Source organism: Littorina saxatilis, linkage group LG2, assembly GCF_037325665.1.
Source record: "Littorina saxatilis isolate snail1 linkage group LG2, US_GU_Lsax_2.0, whole genome shotgun sequence".
Taxonomy (NCBI): Eukaryota; Metazoa; Mollusca; class Gastropoda; order Littorinimorpha; family Littorinidae; genus Littorina; species Littorina saxatilis.
The window spans coordinates 50,236,718-50,258,037 of record NC_090246.1 but is presented as its reverse complement, the minus strand read 5'-3'; the positions used below and the strand labels follow the sequence as shown (position 1 = coordinate 50,258,037).

At 41.1% G+C, this 21,320-nt stretch overlaps 1 protein-coding gene across 1 annotated transcript in view; it reads left to right on the top strand.

The window, feature by feature from the left end:
* LOC138959163 (probable nuclear hormone receptor HR38) overlaps positions 1–21,320 on the top strand; it is a 77,682-nt gene that overhangs the window by 47,669 nt on the left and 8,693 nt on the right. Inside the window, exons 2-6 of the mRNA XM_070330539.1 lie at positions 10,142–10,335; positions 13,509–14,464; positions 16,570–16,753; positions 17,378–17,507; positions 20,923–21,083. Of these exons, the coding sequence (XP_070186640.1) occupies positions 10,315–10,335; positions 13,509–14,464; positions 16,570–16,753; positions 17,378–17,507; positions 20,923–21,083 (1,452 nt within the window). The 5' untranslated portion in view covers positions 10,142–10,314. The remainder of the gene's footprint in view (positions 1–10,141; positions 10,336–13,508; positions 14,465–16,569; positions 16,754–17,377; positions 17,508–20,922; positions 21,084–21,320) is intronic.

Here is a 21,320-nt window from a genome sequence, read left to right as displayed (position 1 = left end):
AACAATTCAGTGTGGATATAGTTCACCAAAGATGCGTAAATGAACCTTTTGTTAGTTGAAGTTTAGTCTTTCGTCATTGCAAAGTTACCCCTTTGCGACAAAAACACATTGTAAAAGTCTTACCCGCGGTGTACCGATTTTTCATATCCAAGACAGCATCCAATGCTTCCAATGATCGACTGTTAATCAAAACTTAAAGTTGAAAGAGAAAAAAACACCCATAGAATGTCAGTCGACAAGGAGCATTTTTGTTCCCAAGCGGATGTACCGATTTAGACAGTATGATGCTATAGCTTTTGGAAAATCGATCCTTGCTCTCCTTATCACTGCATAATCAAAAGAAGAAAAAATTGGCGGGGGGAGGGGGATGGTTGGAGGAGGAAGAGGAGAGAGTAATCTTTTTGACATATTACAAACTATTTGCAGTCAACCTTGACCTTCTTTGTAAATTAAAAAAAAATTCAGTTTGGCCTTTTACGCATCATATAATGTATTCGGGTTTTCAGTTGTTTTTTAAACATATCACAAACTATCTATAGTCAGCCTCGAACTTGTTTGGTAGTCAAGAAAGTCGTTGGGCGGCCCTTTGTGTACTGAGTATGTCGTTTTACTGTGCGTGTGTGATGCATGGTAGTTTGCATCTGAAACTGCTTTCAGCTTCTTTTTAAAATAAGTTAGGACATGTCAGATAAAAAGAAAAAAAAGGAGAACAAATCATTGATCTATACACCCCTGTTTGTAGCCTACTTGTTCCCCTGAGTTTCTAATTAAAAATAACCCAGGCAAAATGACTTCTGCCAGGCGATTCTTAGCAAATTGAACATTAACGGCGTTGGAAATTCTGTGTCGAATTTGTCTGAAGAACAGTTTTCTTCGTGGCAGGGTGTAGAATTACAGGCAAGAGACAAATACGGTTAACTTTAACTAACATTTACCCAGAGAAAGCTCCAGTGTAGTTTAATTTAAATATACTATTTCCAGAGGAAGAAATTTCAAGGATTTAGAGAAATCGAGGTTAAGCAACAAACATCAACAAGAGTAAAATAAAAAGCGATAGATAAAAATAATAAAGAAAGATAGAAAAAGAGAGGCAAAAGAAAGCTAAGAAAATAAAACAAAAAATATGACACACACAGTAAGCAAAGATTGCTTTAACAGTGATAATGTTTCTGCATAATTATAAAGAATACTTGGTTTGTTTTTCAGTGTTTTGAGGATTACATCTTGCGAGTAATCAGTGGAAAGAAAGAATACGCTTGAAGTCAGGTTTTTGCTGATGAAGCGAGTTTAATCATGAAGGAAATTTCGTAATGTTGTATAATCATGCTGATCCAAATAAAGGCATGAGTCAGAGATCAGTCACTTTTATTCAGATAAATTGTAGATCTGTTAAGCATTTTTCTTGTCATTATGAATATGATGCTACATTCTGCAGGAAAAGTTTTCGATTAGTGTTGGTCAAATATGCAGCTGGGGTTTACCTGTTAAATCAAACGTAGGTTTAACAAACAAAAAGTTTTTCATCAGACGTTAAAATTTAACTCTTCTATTCACTGACGAATGTACATTTTCTTTCGAATGATCTCAGAGAAAGTATAACAACAACAACAACAACCGCAAGCACAAGTGCAAACTTAAGAGGTAATGCAGGGCATATATATATTTGTATGTGTGTGGGTTATCTATTAAAATACGAATTATTTTTTTTCAATAGACAGAGACAAACAGGCATACGATGAGACAGACAGACACACATACAGTTACACCGGCAGACAGACAAACACACAGACTGGGTAAGGGAAACCGACAGCATAGACAGAGAGCCTGAATACAATGAGTCAAATATCTACCGGACGGAGTGACAAAATAAACAAGTAACCGATAACTATCGGTGCGCATATACACGGGGCCGCGGTGGCGCAGGTGGAAGAGCTTGTCACCGGTCCTGGATGCGATTCCAATTGGGGAGGGCCACCCGAGAAGTGATGCTTCCAAATAAACGCAGCTTGCTTGGCCCGGGCAGTGTTTGGCTGAGTTTTAGGGATCTCTGCTCAGTGGCACCCCTCCCTTTTTTTTTCTCTCTCTTTTTCTCAGGTTTTACTTTCTCTCTCTCTCTCTCTTTCTCTCTCTCTCTCTTTCTCTCTCTCTCTCTTCTCTCTCTCTCTATCTCTCTCTCTCTCTCTCTCTCTGACTCTGTCTCCCTCTCTCTCTTACGCTCTCTCTCTCTCTCTCTCTCTCTCTCTCTCTCTATTATGTGTCTCCTCCCCCCTCTCTCTCCCCCCACTCTCTCCCCCTCCTATTTCTTTGCTCTGCTGTGTCTTCCATCTCGAGTTTCAGGTTCTACATGTCTTTCGGGTCTTCGGGTCCATCTGGAAGCTGTGCAGCTAGGCATTGTGCGCTGCTATCCCCTCCTTTTGTTTGCCACTCTTTGTCTGACAAGACCCCAGCAAATCAGCGTTGATGACGCAGTCAGATATCTCGCGGGTGAATCGAATGCCAAGAATGCACAGCTTCCTCTTGTAAGGGGTTCAATTCCCAAACTTGCCTCCTGCCAGAATTCTCGTGCCTACCCTCGTGTCACTGTTTATACCTGTCTTTTATACACTTTTGTTTTGAAAGACAATATTGCATGCAATTTTCTTCTTTTTTTTTCCCTGTCGGAGCTGCAGAACAAACATTGGTCGTGTCCGTCCGTTACTATCAGGGTACCCGAAAAATCGCCGAGGCCGGGTATCTGTTGGGAATGAATTTCGTGTGGGCAAAACTGAAAATGAAAAACATCAGACATTAGCTGGAATTAAAAGAAAAAGAACCACATAAATGTCTACTTTGCTCGACTGGCTAGCATAGTTTCGACGTTATCTTATGCCGAACGGGGTAGGCTTTTAATTTGTCACGGATTGAAAAGGGACAACACTTGTACGTGTCCGTTTTTGAGGTTTACACCAAAAAAACACCAACAAACAAAACCACCAAAAAACAAACAAAAATGGTCATTCAGATATTACTGAGCATTGTTTTACAACTATCAGAGTGTTTTGCCAGCAAACAAATGAAGCCACTCTCGGTTATATAGTGGAAGCTGAGAAAAAAACCTTCAGAAAATGGAAAGGAAAATTAGCCATGTAAAATGTAAATCTTCGTTTACGCATGCTAAAAGGGAAAATGATCATTTGTTGCGAAGAGTTATGCAGTTAGGTCATGAATGTACGACATTATTATGACCAAAACCTTTTGCACAGAATTCCCCTGTGATTATGCTGTTAACGGTATCGAACCAGAAAATGACACAGGCAGGTGGTGTATAAAAGACACGAGTAACATCCATTTTCTTTTGCCGTTGAGACTGGCCGCGGCTTATAGGGTCCCCCTGGTGGAGATAACATAGATCCGGATGTTGGCAAGGGGAAAGAAAAATCTCTTCCGATAAAGACGTTACATTTTAACACAAAGAATTCTTGTTCTTTTTTTCTTCTTTTTTTCTTCTTTTTTTGTCTTGCCAAGCACATCATTGTGGGGCTTTTAATCAATAACATGCATCCGTCTACAATGTATCATCATTCATCCATCAACATTTGTAATAAATATGTAAATGGCAAGTATACAAGACATATATATATATATATATATATATATATATATATATATATATATATATATATATATATACAACATTAGGACATAACAGACAGACGGACATATAACATCCGTTCGCATACAAGTAAGGCCGGAGCTTAACATAACATGCAGATTACAGTACTTGACAATTATGGACGTATTACCTGCTTAATACTATTACAGTCAGTTAATAATACCGTCAAACAAAAAAACAAAGAACAAAAAACAAACAAACAAAAATCAAAGCAAAAACACATATATATACGCAAATCATCACATCTCTGCACAACCTAGCGTACTACCTAACCAACTCTTCATATGGGGACCATAATTCTACAAATTTGGTAATGTTACCAGAATTGAAACTGGAATATTTTTCTATTTCAAATCTGTATTTCAAATTTCTTAACATTTCTTAGAATTCTTGTTCTGCTGAACGCCGATGGATCCCGCAACGCCGAGACATACAAACAAGAGAATCCTGCGGATAAAGATGTCCTTGCTCTGCAGATATCCTTACAAAAATAAACAAACCAAAAGAAAGAAGAAAAAAATGCACACAAAAAAAACGTTGAAAATACTTCTGTTTCATCTATTGCCTCTCATACACTAAATCTGTTTATCAAGTTTTTAAACTTCCGAAACTTCCGTTACTATTAGAAACGGTGTAGGAGGGCCCACAAACTGTCCCGTGCCGGGATGGGTAAGGGGAACCAAAGCGACGGGCAAAGGGAGGTGGGGGAGAGAAAGCTAGAGGGGGGGGGGGGGGGTAAGCGAGCGTCGCTCTCGCAGAGAATAACCACCATGTCATGGGAGCTCCTTTACGAGCACGACCAGAGCGGGCGTTTACGATTTCAGTGCCTAATTTTCGCCAAACCCTAATCGTTAATAATTAATCGTAAACTGGTATATTTATCATTTTTCCATATGTTGGCGTCACCCTTGGCATTTGGGAAGGAAGCGCCCGGTCCTGCCGAGCGAATCTCCCGAGTGGGGTGTCACAGGCCCGCACTAAATGGCGGCAAATCTCCCGACTCGTTGAAAATGCCATCGGCCCCCCGACCATCTCATCTGTGTCGGCTATTCTGTAGAGAAAATTTCTAGAAAAGGGGAAAGGGGGTGGGTTGCTACCAGGAGGACGGATACAGGAAAGTGTCCCATTGGGAAAAGCCGTTTGGCAATTATCTGAAATTAGCTGTCTGCGCTTTTGTTTCAATTTTTTGGTGACAAGACTTTGTGGAGTAGAAACAGGACGTTCTGCGAATGCGGCGTCTAATGCGTTGTTTTGAGGGTTAAATCAATTGCCTTAAAAGACTACTTCAGGGAAAATTTTGAGATACATGTCATTTGCCATAAACTGTAAAGTGAGATATTTGAATGAAAGCAAACAGTTGATGTTACTATTTAAAGTAATGAAACGCATTCAGAAATCGTTCCGAGTGATTTAAATGTTTCTATGGTCTGACATGCCGTGGTGCATTTGGGCGTGTCTGGATTCATGCTTCACTTTCCCATTGCAGTTGTTATCTGTTCGCTTTCCCTTCGCTTTCCAAATGTTTCCGCTTACACACAAGGGAGAAAATTGCATCTCTCTCTCTCTCTCTCTCTCTCTCTCTCTCTCTCTCTCTCTCTCTCTCTCTCTCTCTATCTCTCTCTCTCTTTCTCTCTCTCTCTCTCTCTTTCTCTCTCTCCATCTCTCCCTCTCCATCTCTCCCTCTCTCTCTCTCTCTCCCTCCCCCCTCTCTCTCCCTCCCCCCTCTCTCCCTCTCTCTCTCTCTCTCTCTCTCTCTCTCTCTCTCTCTCGCCGCTCTCTCTCCGTCCTGGCATTGCCTTTATGGCTACATTCCAAGGCAATAATGGACACATTTCTACCCAACCATTAATATATAATAATAAATTATCGACGCAAAGCAAATAATCAAAGCTGTTGACAAAGAAACAAAGAGCTGTGAAACAAACCTTGCATAACTGTTTGATGACTTGACTCTGTAGGGGGTGAGGTGAGGGTGGAATATGTACGTGTGTTACGCTTTCTTTTATGTTTCCATAGATAGATACATCAATGTTATCTACATTCAGACAATACAGTTTATTGAATTGAATTGAATTGAATTGAATGTTATCTCCAAAGTAACCGGCTGTGTTATGTTCTTTGTAATACGTTTTATTCTTTATTTTTTACCCTCATCCACTTTTTCCTTGTCCGTACCAGGAAGATTACATGTCGCATAATTATGTCATGGACATTTTCCTATTTCTTTGTGTAGGGGAATAACAGGTTAAATATACTTTTATTTCGTCTGGAGATCGGCGAAACTTATATTGTCTCGTTACAGACCTTAATTGAACACTTTCGCAAGTATGATAATAAAAAATATCCACTGAAGTTTACAAGACGTCGTGATATCATAGTGACTACTAATACTAATTCTTTGAATGTCTTTTACAAGTATATGAGTGGGTTGGTTTTTTTAGTCACTATGGTTGTCTAGATGTCCTGGAGTTACAGCGATTACTAATTCTTCTTATTCAGGTTTAGATGTTTTTTCCAAGAATGATGATTACAATGGCAGCTTTGATTTTCGAGATGCCCTGTTGTTATATCTGTTGCTAATGCTTCAGGTTTCTTTCAAAATTATGTTAGTTAAAACGTCCATTGTGGTTTTCAAGATGTCCTGGAATTATAGTTATTTTCTGAAATCTAGATGTCCTGATGTTACAGCCATCACCAATTCTTATATGTCTTCCACAAAGGTGTCATTGTTGAAACCCCCACCGTGGTTTTCAAGATGTCCTGGAGTAATAGCTATTGCTAAACCCATCCCATATAGCTGATTGGGGGAGCTCATGGCGGGGGGAGAGTGAGCATGCGTCAGTGCGGGGTCGTTCATTATCTCTGACCAACTTGCGCCACGTGTCAGGCTGAGGGCTGGACAATAAAAACTCACCGCAACAAGAACAATTAAAACCATTTGGCAAGAGACAGACCACTGAGCTATCCATGCAGGAGACCCTGCTCAGTCCCAGAAAGAAACGCCGAACGCAGAGGCGCATGGGCCCAGGGAGAAAAAGCCAGTAGCGGTGACGGGCGACCTCGGAACTGAACGCAGCCCAAGGGGGGTGGGCTCTATATGGAGGGTGAGGAGCGGGGGAGAGAGACAGGCTGTGATTGGCTAGCTGGGCAGGAAGCTGATGCAGGAGAAACAAAAGTTATGGCTGTTTAACAAACTTACGTGCCGGCTTTTGTACTCAACATGAAATACAGGACTTTACTTTCCTCTTTCTCTCAGGCTCGTTCTTCATGTTTACATTATCATCAAGGTGAGCTTTCTTGAAAGATTCTGATGTTGTTGTTTTTTTTGTGGGTTTTTTTTGCTTTCTTTCCTTACTTTCCTTCCGTACGTTTTGTACAAAAATTGCGTTTTCATTTACAGAAACTATCTCACATCTGCGTGATGGGCATTGATTTTCTTTTCGTTGTCTTGTTAACGACTATAATATAGGATTCCTAGGTGTTTGCATGTTTGCTTGTACGTTTTCAATTGCGCTTTGGTAATAAAAAAAAGGGTAACTTGTTTGCGTCAGTTCAAGTCCTTGCGCCATTTTGTTTTAAACGCTTAAATTCATCTTTTCATGGTATAGGACTTGTGTATGGAAGACTTCTAGAGTTTTAAAATCATGCAAATCACGGCATGGCAGTTATGTGTTTCAGTCGCGTATGATATGGAATCGCGCATGTGCATGTTCACCCCTGCGTGCGTGCGTGCGTGCGTACGTGCGTGTGTGTGTGTGTGTGTGTCTGTGTGTCTGTATGTCTGTGTGTGTGTGTGTGTGCGTGCGTGTGCGTTTGTGCGTTTGTGCGTATGTTCTATTTGTATCATTTTGCCTACAGCTTGTTTTTGCGTACCTTACACATACGGCCAAGTAGACTTGTTTACTGGGGATGGGGGTGGGGGTAGGGAGTGAGAGACAGAAAGAGAATATGCGTTCTCCCTGATGTGGTGCGTCACATGTGCGAGGAAGACTTGCTCTCTTGAACTATGTGCTTACTTTTTACGCTGCGTCATTTACAACAACAACAACAACAACAACCATCACCACAACTACAACCATCACAACTACAACCATCACCACCACCACAACAACAACCATCACCGTCACCACCACCACAACAACAACCATCACCGTCACCACCACCACAACAACAACAACAAAAGAAACAGTATTTAATGAAAGCAAATGTTCCAAAACATTTAAATAATGGAAATTAAGACCCTTGAAAGCTAGTTTAGAACAAAGTTTGTACAGAAAAAAATTAAAACTGGATCAGATAATGATTACAAAGAACGCTTGACCATGTAAATTCATTTTCACATCGGAGTCCCATTGTTGTCCTATACTCAAGAAACGGTAATGTTAACAAATCAAACACCAAAAAACAACAATTATAGTAATTTAAAAAAAACGATTCGAAAAGCAAAACCCAAAACTAACAAAACAAAACAAAACAAAACAAAGCAAGACAAAACAAAACAAAACAAAGCAAGACAACAAAAACAAAAACAAACAAAACAAAACAAAACAAAAGACATTTTGTAATGCCCGTTTTAGTTTGACACTCTAGTTTTCTGTAGAGCGGCCTGTTGGTAACTTTGCTACTATAATTGCTACTGCTTATTTTCAGAACAATACATTATGTTATGATAGTTGATTTTTAAAAGTGATTGCAATTGTTTGTATGATTTTTGTCTATGCATTCTGTTATTTGTATAGATTATAATATATAAATCATGATATACAAATAACAATTATATAAACTTAATAATGTAATGAAAATTATATTTGATTATATCAACTGTAGATACCTTTTTATATTGTATTGTAGTTTGTAATGAACTACTAAATAAATATACGTTTTGTTCTTGAAAAGGCGGGCAATATCACTCTTAATCTATCTAAATCGCTTACGTTCGACGTTGTAGAAAATGCAAAGAGAATGAAAAAATGAGCTCATTCACTTTTTGCTTGAAAGCTTGCAAGTAGAAAATTGAAGAAGAAGAAAAATTCATTTGAGGAAATACTTGTAAAAGTTGTTGTTTCAATCACACAACAAAATAACAAAATACGTTTTAAGCTTCTGGGTTAGGTGCGTTTGTAAATCGTAACCATCTGTTTTTGTTGTTATTTAACTTCTTATGATTACTATCTAATTTTCGTAAACGTGATATTTCTTGTGACTTTTACCTTTTTGTTAGACAGACCATTTTAATCTGTGCACCCCTATGTGTTTTTTAGGATTTGTCGACCACAAGTAATAATAATAATAATAATAATAATAATAATAATAATAATAATAATAATAATATCTTACGCTATTTAGTTACATAGCTGTTTACAAAAGAGGTTTCTAATTCCTGACGCAAGTTCTTATTTGACTTTATGGCTTAAAACGACGAAGAGCTAGTGAAATGGGCACAGGTTATTAATAAATATTTATCATTCTTCACATATAGATTATCATGATCATGAAAGCAATGATAACCTACCTTGCTATGCATGTAAAATACGTTCATTGTTCTAAACGTTAGTGTCAATGGTATATCAAAAACAATTCACAAAAGGATTTTAAAACTGTTTTACACTATAATACCAAAATCTTTACTTGTTTTCATGAATAATCATTGCAAAAGTAAATATTTTAGGAGAAATTTGGTACAAAACAAAGTTTTTTCCCTGCATATAGGCCTACAATTATAAGAAAACCATAACATTGTTGGTTATCCATCTCCGATACTGACATCTCTTTTAAAATATTCGTTTCCTTTTATTATTCTTTTTTATGTCTTGTCCTTTATTGTTCAAGGAATATGAGATTATTAATTTTGTAGTAGACGTGAGACTACGGATCATATGCTGTCTACGTTCAGCTATTATATAGGACGGCCTTATATTTCCCAAGACAGATTCTACGTAACATAAGACAGTGTAAACTGGTGTACAGTGTGTTTTATCTATTGTCATTACTGTATGTCAGTGTGTATGATGTGGTTGCGGTGATAGTGCTAGTAGCAGCGATAACAAGAGAAGGGGCACGACATACGCATCGTTTGTATGTTACATGCAAACAAACTCCAGCGTGGTACCAATGCATACAAGCACACACACTCACACACACACACACACACACACACACAGACACACACCCACACACAAACACATACACACACACACACACACACACACACACACCATTCACCTCTCTCTCTCTCCTCCCCTCTCCCACTCCCTCCCTCTCTCTCCTCAACATCATACCACCGTCTCTCTCTGTCTCTGTCTTTCTCTCTCTTGTTCTCTCTCTTGTTCTCTCTCTCTCTCTCTCTCTCTCTCTATTATGCCACAACCCCTCATAACATTTGATTTGATTTGATCTCTCTCTCTCTGTCTCTCTCTCTCTCTCTCTCTCTCTCTCTCTCTCTCTCTCTCTCACCATAGTATTCAAGGGCCTGTGTGTATGTCTTTCCAGGTCTGTCCAGCGAGTCTGCAGGTACCAGTCCGGCGCTGCCAAGTCCAGTAGCAACTGCAACAGCGGCGTATGATCTCGCCCCCACCCCTCTCTCCAACGCCTCCCCCACGCACGCCGACTCTCACCTCTCCTCTCACCACAGCCACAGTCAGAGACATAGTCACGAAAAATCAATGCTGCTTTTACAGTCTCAGGTGAGAATTTTATTTATGATTATAAAATTATGAAATTGTATTACGACTGATACCCAGTATTTGAGGACTTACTGGACATTTGCGCATTTTTCGGGTTAGGGAGTAAGAAATACCATAAAAGAATATTACCCAGTGTTGGCGTTAACCGGTTTCTTTCCCGTATTTTTTGGGGGGGCATTTAAAATAAAAAAGTAAACCGACCAGTATCACCGGTTTTGATTGTATTTGACACATTTACAGCTTTGGATTTTTTAAAAATTTTTTTAAAGATTCGTTTTTCGTCATGGCTTGGTTTGACTCGTTGCCGCATTTTTCTGGTTAGGGAGTAAGAAATACCATAAAAGAATATTACCCAGTGTTGGCGTTAACCGGTAATTTCTCGTATTTTTTCTGGGGGCATTTAAAAAAAAAAGTAAACCGACCAGTCTCACCGGTTTTGATTGTATTTGACACATTTACAGCTTTGGATTTTTTTGGATTTTTTTTAAAGATTCGTTTTTCGTCATGGCTTGGTTTGACTCGTTGCCGCGACCAAGTGACTTTTGGGTTTTATGCCGGTAAACAAAACAAACACACTCAGCGCAACCATTGTTAACAAAGATACTACGCTTACGGGGGTTCAAATGATATTTTGCTGTGTATAGCATCACATTGGAGATAACTGTGAACAACGGCAGGTTTCCTTAAATTGGGAGCTGAATATTTATCATAGGGAACCCACAATACCAAAACTTGTAAATGTAGATTACAGTGCGCATTTTGCTGTAATTTGGTTCACATGCAACAATAAAGAGTGTCGACTGGAAAATGGCATTTTGTATGTTTATTTATTGAAGATTGCGCCATTAAACAAAAGGTAGTTGCTGAAATGCGTGAGACAATTACGAAATGTAATATTTACGGAACAATTGTGTTAAAAAAGGGACTTCTGATGACTTTGCATATTTCCTGAAGCGGAATATTATTTAAAGACGTCATGATGTTCAAGGACATTTATTTTTGGCCGTTAATATTCTCATGACAATGTGCTATTACTGATTCAATCTGAGTATTTATTGTTATATGTTTTGGGATTATTTGTTCTATTTGATTTTTTATTATTCTACTTTAACTGATTTTGTCTTTTTTTAAATTTTTTTTACTTCATTTGAATTAATTTATTTTACTTTACTTTATTTTACTTTATTTTATTTTCGTTTTGTGTTCTTTTATAATTATGGCTATGATTTGTGTCTTTCATGTGTTGATCATAATGCTTTATTCGGACTATAAACTTAACAATAAAGTGTTCTACGATAATATTTTCCTACAAGTCTGAAAGATTTGTTTGTAACTCTCCTTCAGACAATCATCACATGTTCATTGCACAGTTAATTACAGTCTTACCAGCTATACTAATTTTGAGAGAGAAGATCATTGAGTAGGTTGGCCATTAATTTCCCTGGTGGCCAGTTTTTCCATTCCATTAATTTTGTTGTTGGACATGATCGCTTGGGTTGGTGAGTTGCGGAACTGTCAGCTATTAAAAACACGGGCATGTGCGGGTGTGTGGTCGGTCACTGATCCATAGCAAGTCGGACACGTGGACACTTCTGTCGCTTCTCTCTCATCATCTGCACCCTTCAATGCACTGCCCGTGCAGCAGTTGCAGACACCGAAGCAGAAAGCTATAGAACTCTTTTAAATTAATTGGTGAACTTCAGTGAGAAAGTTGGTGTAGTCATTTTATTTTGCATGATCCTTTGTTTGCACATTGCTGTTTGAACATTTGAAGTAGTACATTCTGTTCTGTGTGAAATGCAATTGGGATCGCAAGGCTAGATTTAACAGAAGAAAAAGATGTTATTCTTGTGGTTATCTCCCGCCTCACCCATCCCCCAAACGCACACACACAAACGGTTTATGTGTACCGTTACAAAAACAGAATCAGTCGCTGAGAAGAACTTTTTTTTTTTAGATAGTTTTTGTTCTTTACGCCTGTATGGGGGAGAGAGGGGTCTAACTTGAACTTGTCAGTAAGACGTCTACACAACAAACGGGAATGAGAAATGACTCCGGGTCGAAAGATCACAGAAACACACACACACACAAACGCTTGCGGGCGATTTCTCTCTAATCAGACAACAAATAACATAAAAGAAAAACAACGAGAAAAAACAAAGGGGAGAAGGGAGGAGGAATGAGCGAGAGAAAAAACACCACGACGCGTTCTGGGACTGGGAGGAAACAGTGCCTGCCGCGTTGTTATCAAGATCTCTATCAATATTAATAACATGCGGTTTTCGGGATGAGCGGTGCTGCTAAAAATCTGTTCTTTACTAATCGCGTGGTAGAAACAATTAGTCGATTAGCACAGAGGGTGATTGTTTATGAATGAGGGGCAGTGACTAAGTCTAATCAGCAATCGCACCCTTTAACAGGCTTTCTTTTTCTTAAAAAAAAAAAGAAACAGAAAAAAGAAAAGAAAATTGTTCAGGAAAGAGATAATTAGTATGCTGCACTACACAGTAAGACACATTTCGTTGCTTTTCTGCGTTGTCCTGTTGTCCTAGTTAGACTAATTAGGCAGCTTGTGGAAAAACACAATTAATGTTTCTGTGGGGAAAGAAAGAGTTAAAGAGGACAACGTCTATTGCAGTTTTGCATGATTTTGGACATGGCCATCTTGACACAACACGGCATACACACAGTCGCTCAAAGAGGTTTCTAGTTTTGCAAAGAGTTCCCACTTTGATTTGATTTACGATCAGCTACAGCAGCAGCAGCATTGTAGCAGCGGCAATAGCAATATTCATGCAGTGGTAGTAAAATTAGTTAGTTGTAGTAGTGATAGCAGCGCAGTGTTCACGCTGTTTTAAAACCTCACAAATAATATATGTTAAACCATGTTCACAATATGTCATGTCTCTCTCAACAGAGAGCAGGAGTACACTTTTACCGTCCAAAGAGAAAACGTTGACTAGAGAGATCAACCATATTTTTGTTTGTGAATGGAAATGTTAACGAAAATGTATATGGGTAATGCAGTCATTTATTTGAACGTTATTCTGTTTCGTTTGCTTGATGTGGCGGTTGGATGTTGTGTTGGTGTTTTGTTTTGTTTTTATTCGGTACTCGTTTAAACCATTTTGCCATTTCAAAATTGGAAAACTAATCATCTCTTCGTGTTGCAGCCAAGCTATGACTCTGGGAGCGGGATGGTGGCTTCAACACACGGAGGACACTACAGCAACCTCGGTTACAGCAGCACTGTGACGCCCGCCACCGCCATGACCGACATCAACATCCTCTCCGCCTCCCTCTCCCTCCCGCTGCACGACTTCCAGTCCGAGGTGGCAGGCTACGGGAACGAAGACCTGTCCTCGGAAGGCTTCAGCAGCGGCGGGTATGAGAGCAGCGGGGCCGGACTGGTCAGCTTTCAGCACAATGACCACGCCGCCGCCCAGGCGCAGAGTTACGTTGACGCGTACGGTTTCGATGGCTACGCTGCTGCGGTCTCCGGCACAGGCCGGGACTCGGTGGGCAAAACGCAACAACAACAACAACATCAACAACAGCATCAACAACACCAACAACAGCAACAGAGCTACGGAAGCAGTTCAGGACTGTACCCAGATCACACCACCTCCCCGACCCTCTCTGGTCAGGCTTTGCAGGACAAGTATCCCGTCTCCCAGGCCGGGCCCGTGCCAGGCTTCGACGAGACGTATCACGCCTTCGCCACAACGGACGCCCCGGACTTCTATTCTGCCCAGCGCTTCTTGGACAACGGCAAGGGCTTCATGAAGCAGGCGGCCTTCGAGGCCGGCGCTCAGGACGTGTTTGCGCAATCCGCGTTAGGCCAGGGAGGCTTCCCCGGGGAGCTGGAGCAAAAACAGAGCATGTACCAGGTGCCGGCCTATGATGGCCCGGTGTCTTACCACTGCGGGGACGGCACTATGTATCCCGGCTACCACACGGCTTTCTACGGGGGCCAGGGGCTCTCCCCCTGCTCCTCCGCCTCCCTCTCCCCCTTCTCTCACGGAGTGCCCACGTCGTACCGCGCTGACCTCAGCATCCAGATGGCCCCCCACAATTTCCACCATCGTAGACCCTCCCTCTCCATTCCAACCCCACCCACACCTGACGGGTAGGTTATAGTGACTGTTCTGTGTCGTTTACTTTGCTGTTGGTCACCTGGACCACTCCACCTGTCTCTGTCCACCCGTGAATATTTGTGTGTGTATGTACTGTGTGTTTTTGTCTGTCTTTTCTGTCTGGTCTGTCTGTCTTTTTGTCCGACTGTCTGTCTGTCTGTTTTATTTGTAAATGTTCAATTGTCATTTAAAGTCAGTCTTATCTTGGAACAAATGCAGCTTTTATGATAAGCAAAGAGCTTGTTTTACGTTAGCCGTCTACTTTATAACAAATGCACAAGAATGGAGGGGGCTGGGCAGTTGACTATTAGTGCAATCCTTTTATTACAATTATTAATCAAACTCAAAACGCCTCTATTTGGCTCTTTTTTCCAAAGGCTCGGAGGTCGTGCACATAGTCATCCAGGCCACCTTCATGCAAGAGAAGCACATGCACACACAAAAAAGCTAGCCGTGTAGATAATAGGCTCAGCATACATGTATTCGGCGAAATGACGGGAAATTGCAGCCATTATGTGAAAAAGAGGGATAGACAGAGAGAAAGAAGGTGGGGGGTGGGGGTGGGCGATGGGTGACGGTTTGGGGTCATCTGGCAGGAAATGACTTGCGTTTAAAAGTACGCTAGAACGTTGTGCAGGCAGTAACACCCTTTGGCGGTCGCCTGGCGTCTGTGCAAAACAGGTTACTGGATGTATCCATTTCTTTGTCAGAAACACTTTTGTTTGTTTTGTCAAGGTGTGGCCTGCTTATCACGCTTGGCCGTAACGATACATTTATTAGACAGAAGTATACAACAGCCGAGACTCAAGTTGTTACAACAATATTACTAATAGAGAATTTTGTTAAAGTAAAAAAGCTGTTGAGCACACAAAGTCCAACAACACAATACAATCACTCAGGTCCGTAAACATTCAAGGAAAAAAGAAAGCAAACACATTTCCTTGTAGAAACGCAGATTTTCATGACAAACATCGAGAGAGAAAAATTCAATAGTTTTAGCAGAATATTTGTGCACGCTATTTATCTAACTAACTAACTTAGTAACTAAATAACTGGCTAGCAAACTGAAAACTAAATAACTAGCTAGCTAACTAATTGTAAAATTGGTCACAAAGGATACAATAAGAAAACGGGTTGACAGTTGATTGCACATACCTTTCATATACTACAAACTGTCAGGGGCGGCTAAGGGGAGCAATCAATCAATCGTCATAAAACATTACGCAGTGGGAGATTATTTTACCCGCTTTGAGCATCTGGTTCCGTTTCCCGTTTCAAACTCTCCTGTTGTAATATGCATACATACATGGTACGCCGTTCAAACACGGCCTCGTATTTACTAATGGACAATGTAATTACCGTAATGATCGGTACATAATTGGAGTAATTTGTAAGTGGCAGTTCGCAAGTTGTTTTTGTTTTCGTTTTTTTTATTTTTATCGCAAAATGTGCTTTATAATATGGCCGTTTAAGGGGATACATACTCGTATGTATAGTAAATGGGAAAAAACATCAGAACATAAATTTGCTGGTTTTGCAATGCAAACGGAATGCGCAATTAATTTACTTCTGATATCTACCAGTCAAATGAACATGCACTCTGAACTAACGGCACAAGTATGTATAGACTGTCACATATATACTCAAGAAACAGGTTGCAAAGAAAAAAATATGGTTGGCAGCGATTGGTACCTCAAGACATGTACCTTAGCAGATACAGGTTGAAGGGGTAGCTTGTTTGTTTTCCATTTCAAAAGCTACAGAATTTGCATTTTGTGGTTCGGGTTTAGACTGGCGGGGCAGAATTTGCATTCTATTGTTCGGTTTCAGACTGAAGGGGCGTTACATGTAATTGTTTGGTTCAAGAGTGGCTTGCATTGTGTTTTTCAGTTTCAGACTAGAGTTACAGAAGTGTGCATTTTCTTGTTCGTTTTCAAACTAGAGTTACGGAAGTTTACATTTTCTTGTTCTTTTTCAGAGAGTGAAAGAAGCTTGCGTTGTCTGTTCATTTTCAGACTAGATTGACAGAAGTTTGCCCTTCCCTTATTCGTTTTGAGACCAGAGTTACAGATGTTTGCATTTTCTGGTTCGTTTTCAGACTAGAGTTACAGAAATATCAGCTGCAGTCACCAAGCACACCGCCCACCCCTGGGTCCAACCGGTCGCCACCCCCACGGGACGGACAGGTGAAGGAAAGCCTACTGTGTGCTGTGTGCGGCGACAACGCTGCCTGCCAGCACTACGGGGTACGCACCTGTGAGGGCTGCAAGGGCTTCTTCAAGGTGAGACGTCTGAGCCGTTTGTGTTCTTTGTTAATCCATAAACAGTGGTGCCTGTAATATATGGCCAATCTCTGACGAGAGGATACCTTGTAACCAAATGTTTTTCCTCCATTGATTTAGTTAACTTGACTAATAACGTATATTTGCTATTGGCCGTAACATATCTGCCGTAAAAGACTCCTGCTTTGCATCGGCACTTGGCTCCTCTAATGGTGTCGTCTCATCATTGGTGCCACTGTATTTTCTGTGTTCCTCCTACGAATACTAATCACATATTTCGAGTGCCTTTTTTAAGACTGACAATGAAATATCCGTTTTTAACATGGCTTGATTATTGTGTTTTGACGTTCTGAACATACTATCAACTGAGCTCTGAGTTTTTAACTAATAATGGCAACATTGTAGCCTGTCTGTAATTAATTCGCTGGTGTGCAGGGTACACCAACCCAAATAGTAATAATGATGATAATAATAATAATAAATGAATAATGATCAGGCTTTTGCTGTCTTCATCAGTAACCTTTTATGACAAATCGTCATAACCTTTTTGCTTGTGTGACTTGTAACAAGTAAAACACTACTAACCCGCACTAACACTAACGAACCCTGTTTGCTCCCTACCAGAGGACGGTGCAGAAGAACGCAAAGTACGTGTGTTTGGCGGACAAAAACTGCCCGGTGGACAAGCGGAGGCGAAACCGGTGTCAATTCTGTCGCTTTCAGAAGTGCATGGCAGTTGGAATGGTCAAAGAAGGTAACAACATTTTTAAGGTGAAAAAAGATTAAAGGAAAACAAGAAAGAAAAAAAAGAAGAAAACAAAGGGAAATGGAAAAAAAGACATAACATGTTTTTTCTTACTGGTATTAACCTAACCGTTAAAACCATTGAGTTTTCAACGATACCTGATGAATGAATAATATCCACTTTGTGTGTGTATGTGTGTGTGTGTTTTACGAATGGATAAAATTGGTACATGTGAAATAACACTCAATGACTGTACTCTCATTTGCTATGAGTGTGTTATTCGTCGCTTTGTATATTGTTACACCCCCTGATGCGTTTTCATGTCCAGCTCTTACGAATATAATGAAACACTTGATTCCGCATATCCAGTGTATCCTCGCATAATGTGTTGTCTACCCCAAAGCAGACCGAACAATACTGTACTCGATGAGACCCATCAAACACACTCTTCTTCTTTTCGTTCGTCAGATAAAACACACTCAAAACTCGCACACTTTTCATATTAGCGCAATGAAGTTCCTTTAATTGTCTCGTTATATATGTATGTCCGTCCACAGCAAACACCATAAGGGGGTCATACTTGTGAATGTTTCGTTTTGTCTATAAATAAACTTTCCATTGATTTACCTTTTTTTCCGTTTTTATACCAGCGCCAGGTTTTGGTCTCTAGTGGGATTTGTATTACTCGAGTGCAAATCGGCCGAGGCTACATTTTTCAAATGAAGACTGAATTCTATTCTCCGTTCGTTAAACATCAGAGTTATTCGACCAATGCCGCACTTCGGCTTTTAAGATCTATGGCTGACAAGATACATGCCATGATTTTGGCAGCGTTTTGCCAATTTAAAAATAAAGCAATTTCTAATTCACATTTTAGGCACGACAAATACATACCGCCGTGCGCATGAAGTGTCTCAATTAGAGAACTTTCGCATATTTCACCAAATTTATATTTAAAATAAATCGCTCTATAGTTATTACCCCCTGTCCAGCAAGGCTGCGGTCAGTGCGGGTACTTAAACCAGAGGTCACGTGCGCGAGTGTGTCAGTCTGACCAGCGCTGGGGATAATGCGGGTACTGGGCGGGGTAGTGGTCGTGACGGGTGAGATGACCCAAGCCCCTTTCTCTGTCCTTCTGGTCACTTGCTAGGCTGTATAACTGCCTGTGAAGGTGTAGCAGTCTCATGAAATCTGACAAAACACTAGCCAATATTGACACTGGCAAACGTTAATACACATGCATAACATGTACAAATGGACAGAGAGATAGACAGCGCAAAAGTGTTGATTATTTCAGAGAAAAACAGTTCACAATACAGTCGAACCCGTCCGTACCTGTACATTCAAACAATAAGTGACAATGTGGCATGAGGAACATAAGATAAGGGGAGAAAGTTTCTTCCAAATGACTGTCCCCCTTTTATGTAGGGCATGTATCACGTAACACACATTGTTTGCGCTCTACAGTTCTCTTGACCGTTTGTACGTTTGTGATATGTTATTGGGGTATGTCAGCGTTTCGTCAGTTGCGGTCCGAGTTTGCACGTTTTGCAGCTCGTACTTACAGATGGTGGATAAGTAATATGCGTCAGTCAGTGCATATGCTCCTTTGTGCTTTCCTCACGCAGAGAGAGAGTGAGAGGGAGACAGAGAACGAGAGAGAGAGAGAGAGAGAGAGAGAGAGAGAGAGAGAGAGAGAGAGAGAGAGAGAGAGAGAGAGAGAGAGAGAGAATGAAGCAGGAGCAGCCGGCTAGATGAAGAACAAAAGCTATTTCCAAAGCACACGTAATTGACAGCAAACACTGGAATATTGACACTAATAAAAGCCTGCACGTGAGACGCGTTCCTCGCCCATATTTTGCGCATCTCCTCAACTATGAATGTCTCTCTTCTCTTCCCCGTTCTCACACTCCTCGGCCCTGCTCCAGCCCCGCAATATACCGCCCCCCACAGCCTCCTGTCCTCTACGTGTGTGTCTTCACCCCGACTGTACCAGCTATGACGCAGGCACGCTAGTAAGAAAGAAAGTCCTCCTGACAGGAGTAAGAAAATAGTGGGTGGTGATGGGGGATGTTGGGGAATCTTCCACTGAAGTAAGAAAATAGTGAGTGGCGATATGCCGGTAGTGCGGACGTGGAAGTGGGGAAGTCTTTCACCTGAAAGTGAGAAAATAGTTGGTGGGGTGGTAGTTGGGGAGGGGGGAGGGGATTTACTGGTGAAATCTTCCACATATGAAAGAAAATACGGGGTTGGTAGTGGGGTAGGGGAGAAATCTTCCACCTCACTAAGAAAATAGTTGGTGGAGGGGGTGGGGTTGGGGGTGGAGACGTAAAATATTCCACAGAATTAATAATTGAAATAGTGGGGGGTGGTGAGGATAGTGTGTGTGTGTGGGGGGGGGGGGGGAGTTGGAAAATCTTCCACCACCATAGTAAGAAAATAGTAGGTAGCAGTAAGTGTGACGCGGCGGATGTAACTGCGGCGGTGGTAGTGATAGTAGTGGAGGGGACACCGGGACGGGGTTGAACTAGACCAAGCTGCCGGGGTCGTCGTTGCGTGGCGTGATGGAATTATAGCCACGCATTCTGGGCCTCTCCGGTCCCGGCCCCACGGGCTCGTGGCTATGTGGGAAACGTCTTTATGCGCGCCGGGGCAAAGGCATTCTTCTCATTGTTGCGCGTCTGCTTGTCTGCGGCTGGCGTCATGTCCCGAGCGGTACAGGCCAGGGGGTAGGGCACATAGATGCGAGATGCCTCCGAGGGATTTGGCCGGGGTGGTGGGGCCTAGCCGGATATGTGGGAAGACACTGTACTAGTAGAGCTTTTTTTTTTACGGGCCCTGAGAAGACACACAGTATAGTCACGGACTTATAGTCGGAGGTATCGTACTGTCAGTTGAGCGCGGCCTTATTTGTTGACGGGTGTTGTGAATTTGTACATCGTAAGTGAAGTGGGGTGGGGAGATAGGGTTAGATTAACCGTACTATGCAGAAAGGCGGGTAGAAGGAAGAGGCTTGACGGTCTGAATTTGACTCCTTCCTGTCGTTGATCAAGAGTGACTGGGATGAGCCTGAATGAAAATACAGTTTACTGTTAAAAAAAATAATAAAAAAAAACAGCAAACGAACAAACAAACAGCTTGCACAGGCTGTTTGACCAACACATCGATCATTTACCCTATTCCAACGCAACCCCTGTCCTCATCCCTTCCCTCACCCACCTCCTAGTTCAAAAGCCTCAAAGTTAAGAATTTGAGATGTTGTTCATTGTTATTCTTTCTTTCTATCTTTCTTGCGTTCTTTCTTTAATGTATTTCTTTCTTTCTTTCTTTCATCCTTTATTTCTTGTTATTTTTTTATTTATTTTTTAACTTTTCCTTATTTATGCCTGTTTTTTCAAAGTGTGTCTGTTGTCTCTTTTTGCAGTGGTCAGAACGGACGGACTGAAGGGACGGCGCGGACGCTTGCCCTCTAAGCCCAAAAGTCCCCAAGAGTCTCCCCCCTCTCCCCCCGTCAGCCTCATCACTGCTCTGGTCCGTGCTCACGTCGATTCCTCACCCGACCTGCCCAATCTCGACTACACAAAGGTATGTTTTTAGTGCGAGGTGATAATGATATTCTGAATGTTTAACAGTTATGGCATATTACAAAGGATAAGGTGTGAATTCCCATGTCCAGGGAGATTAGAAAAAAATATAGAGAGAAAATTAAAAATGCATGAAATTCCGGCGAATATTCCCTGAACTAGTTGGCCATTTTTACACATATTCCCTTGTCCATCTTAAACTATTATAATATTTTTGTAAACGAAGTTCAGCTCATTT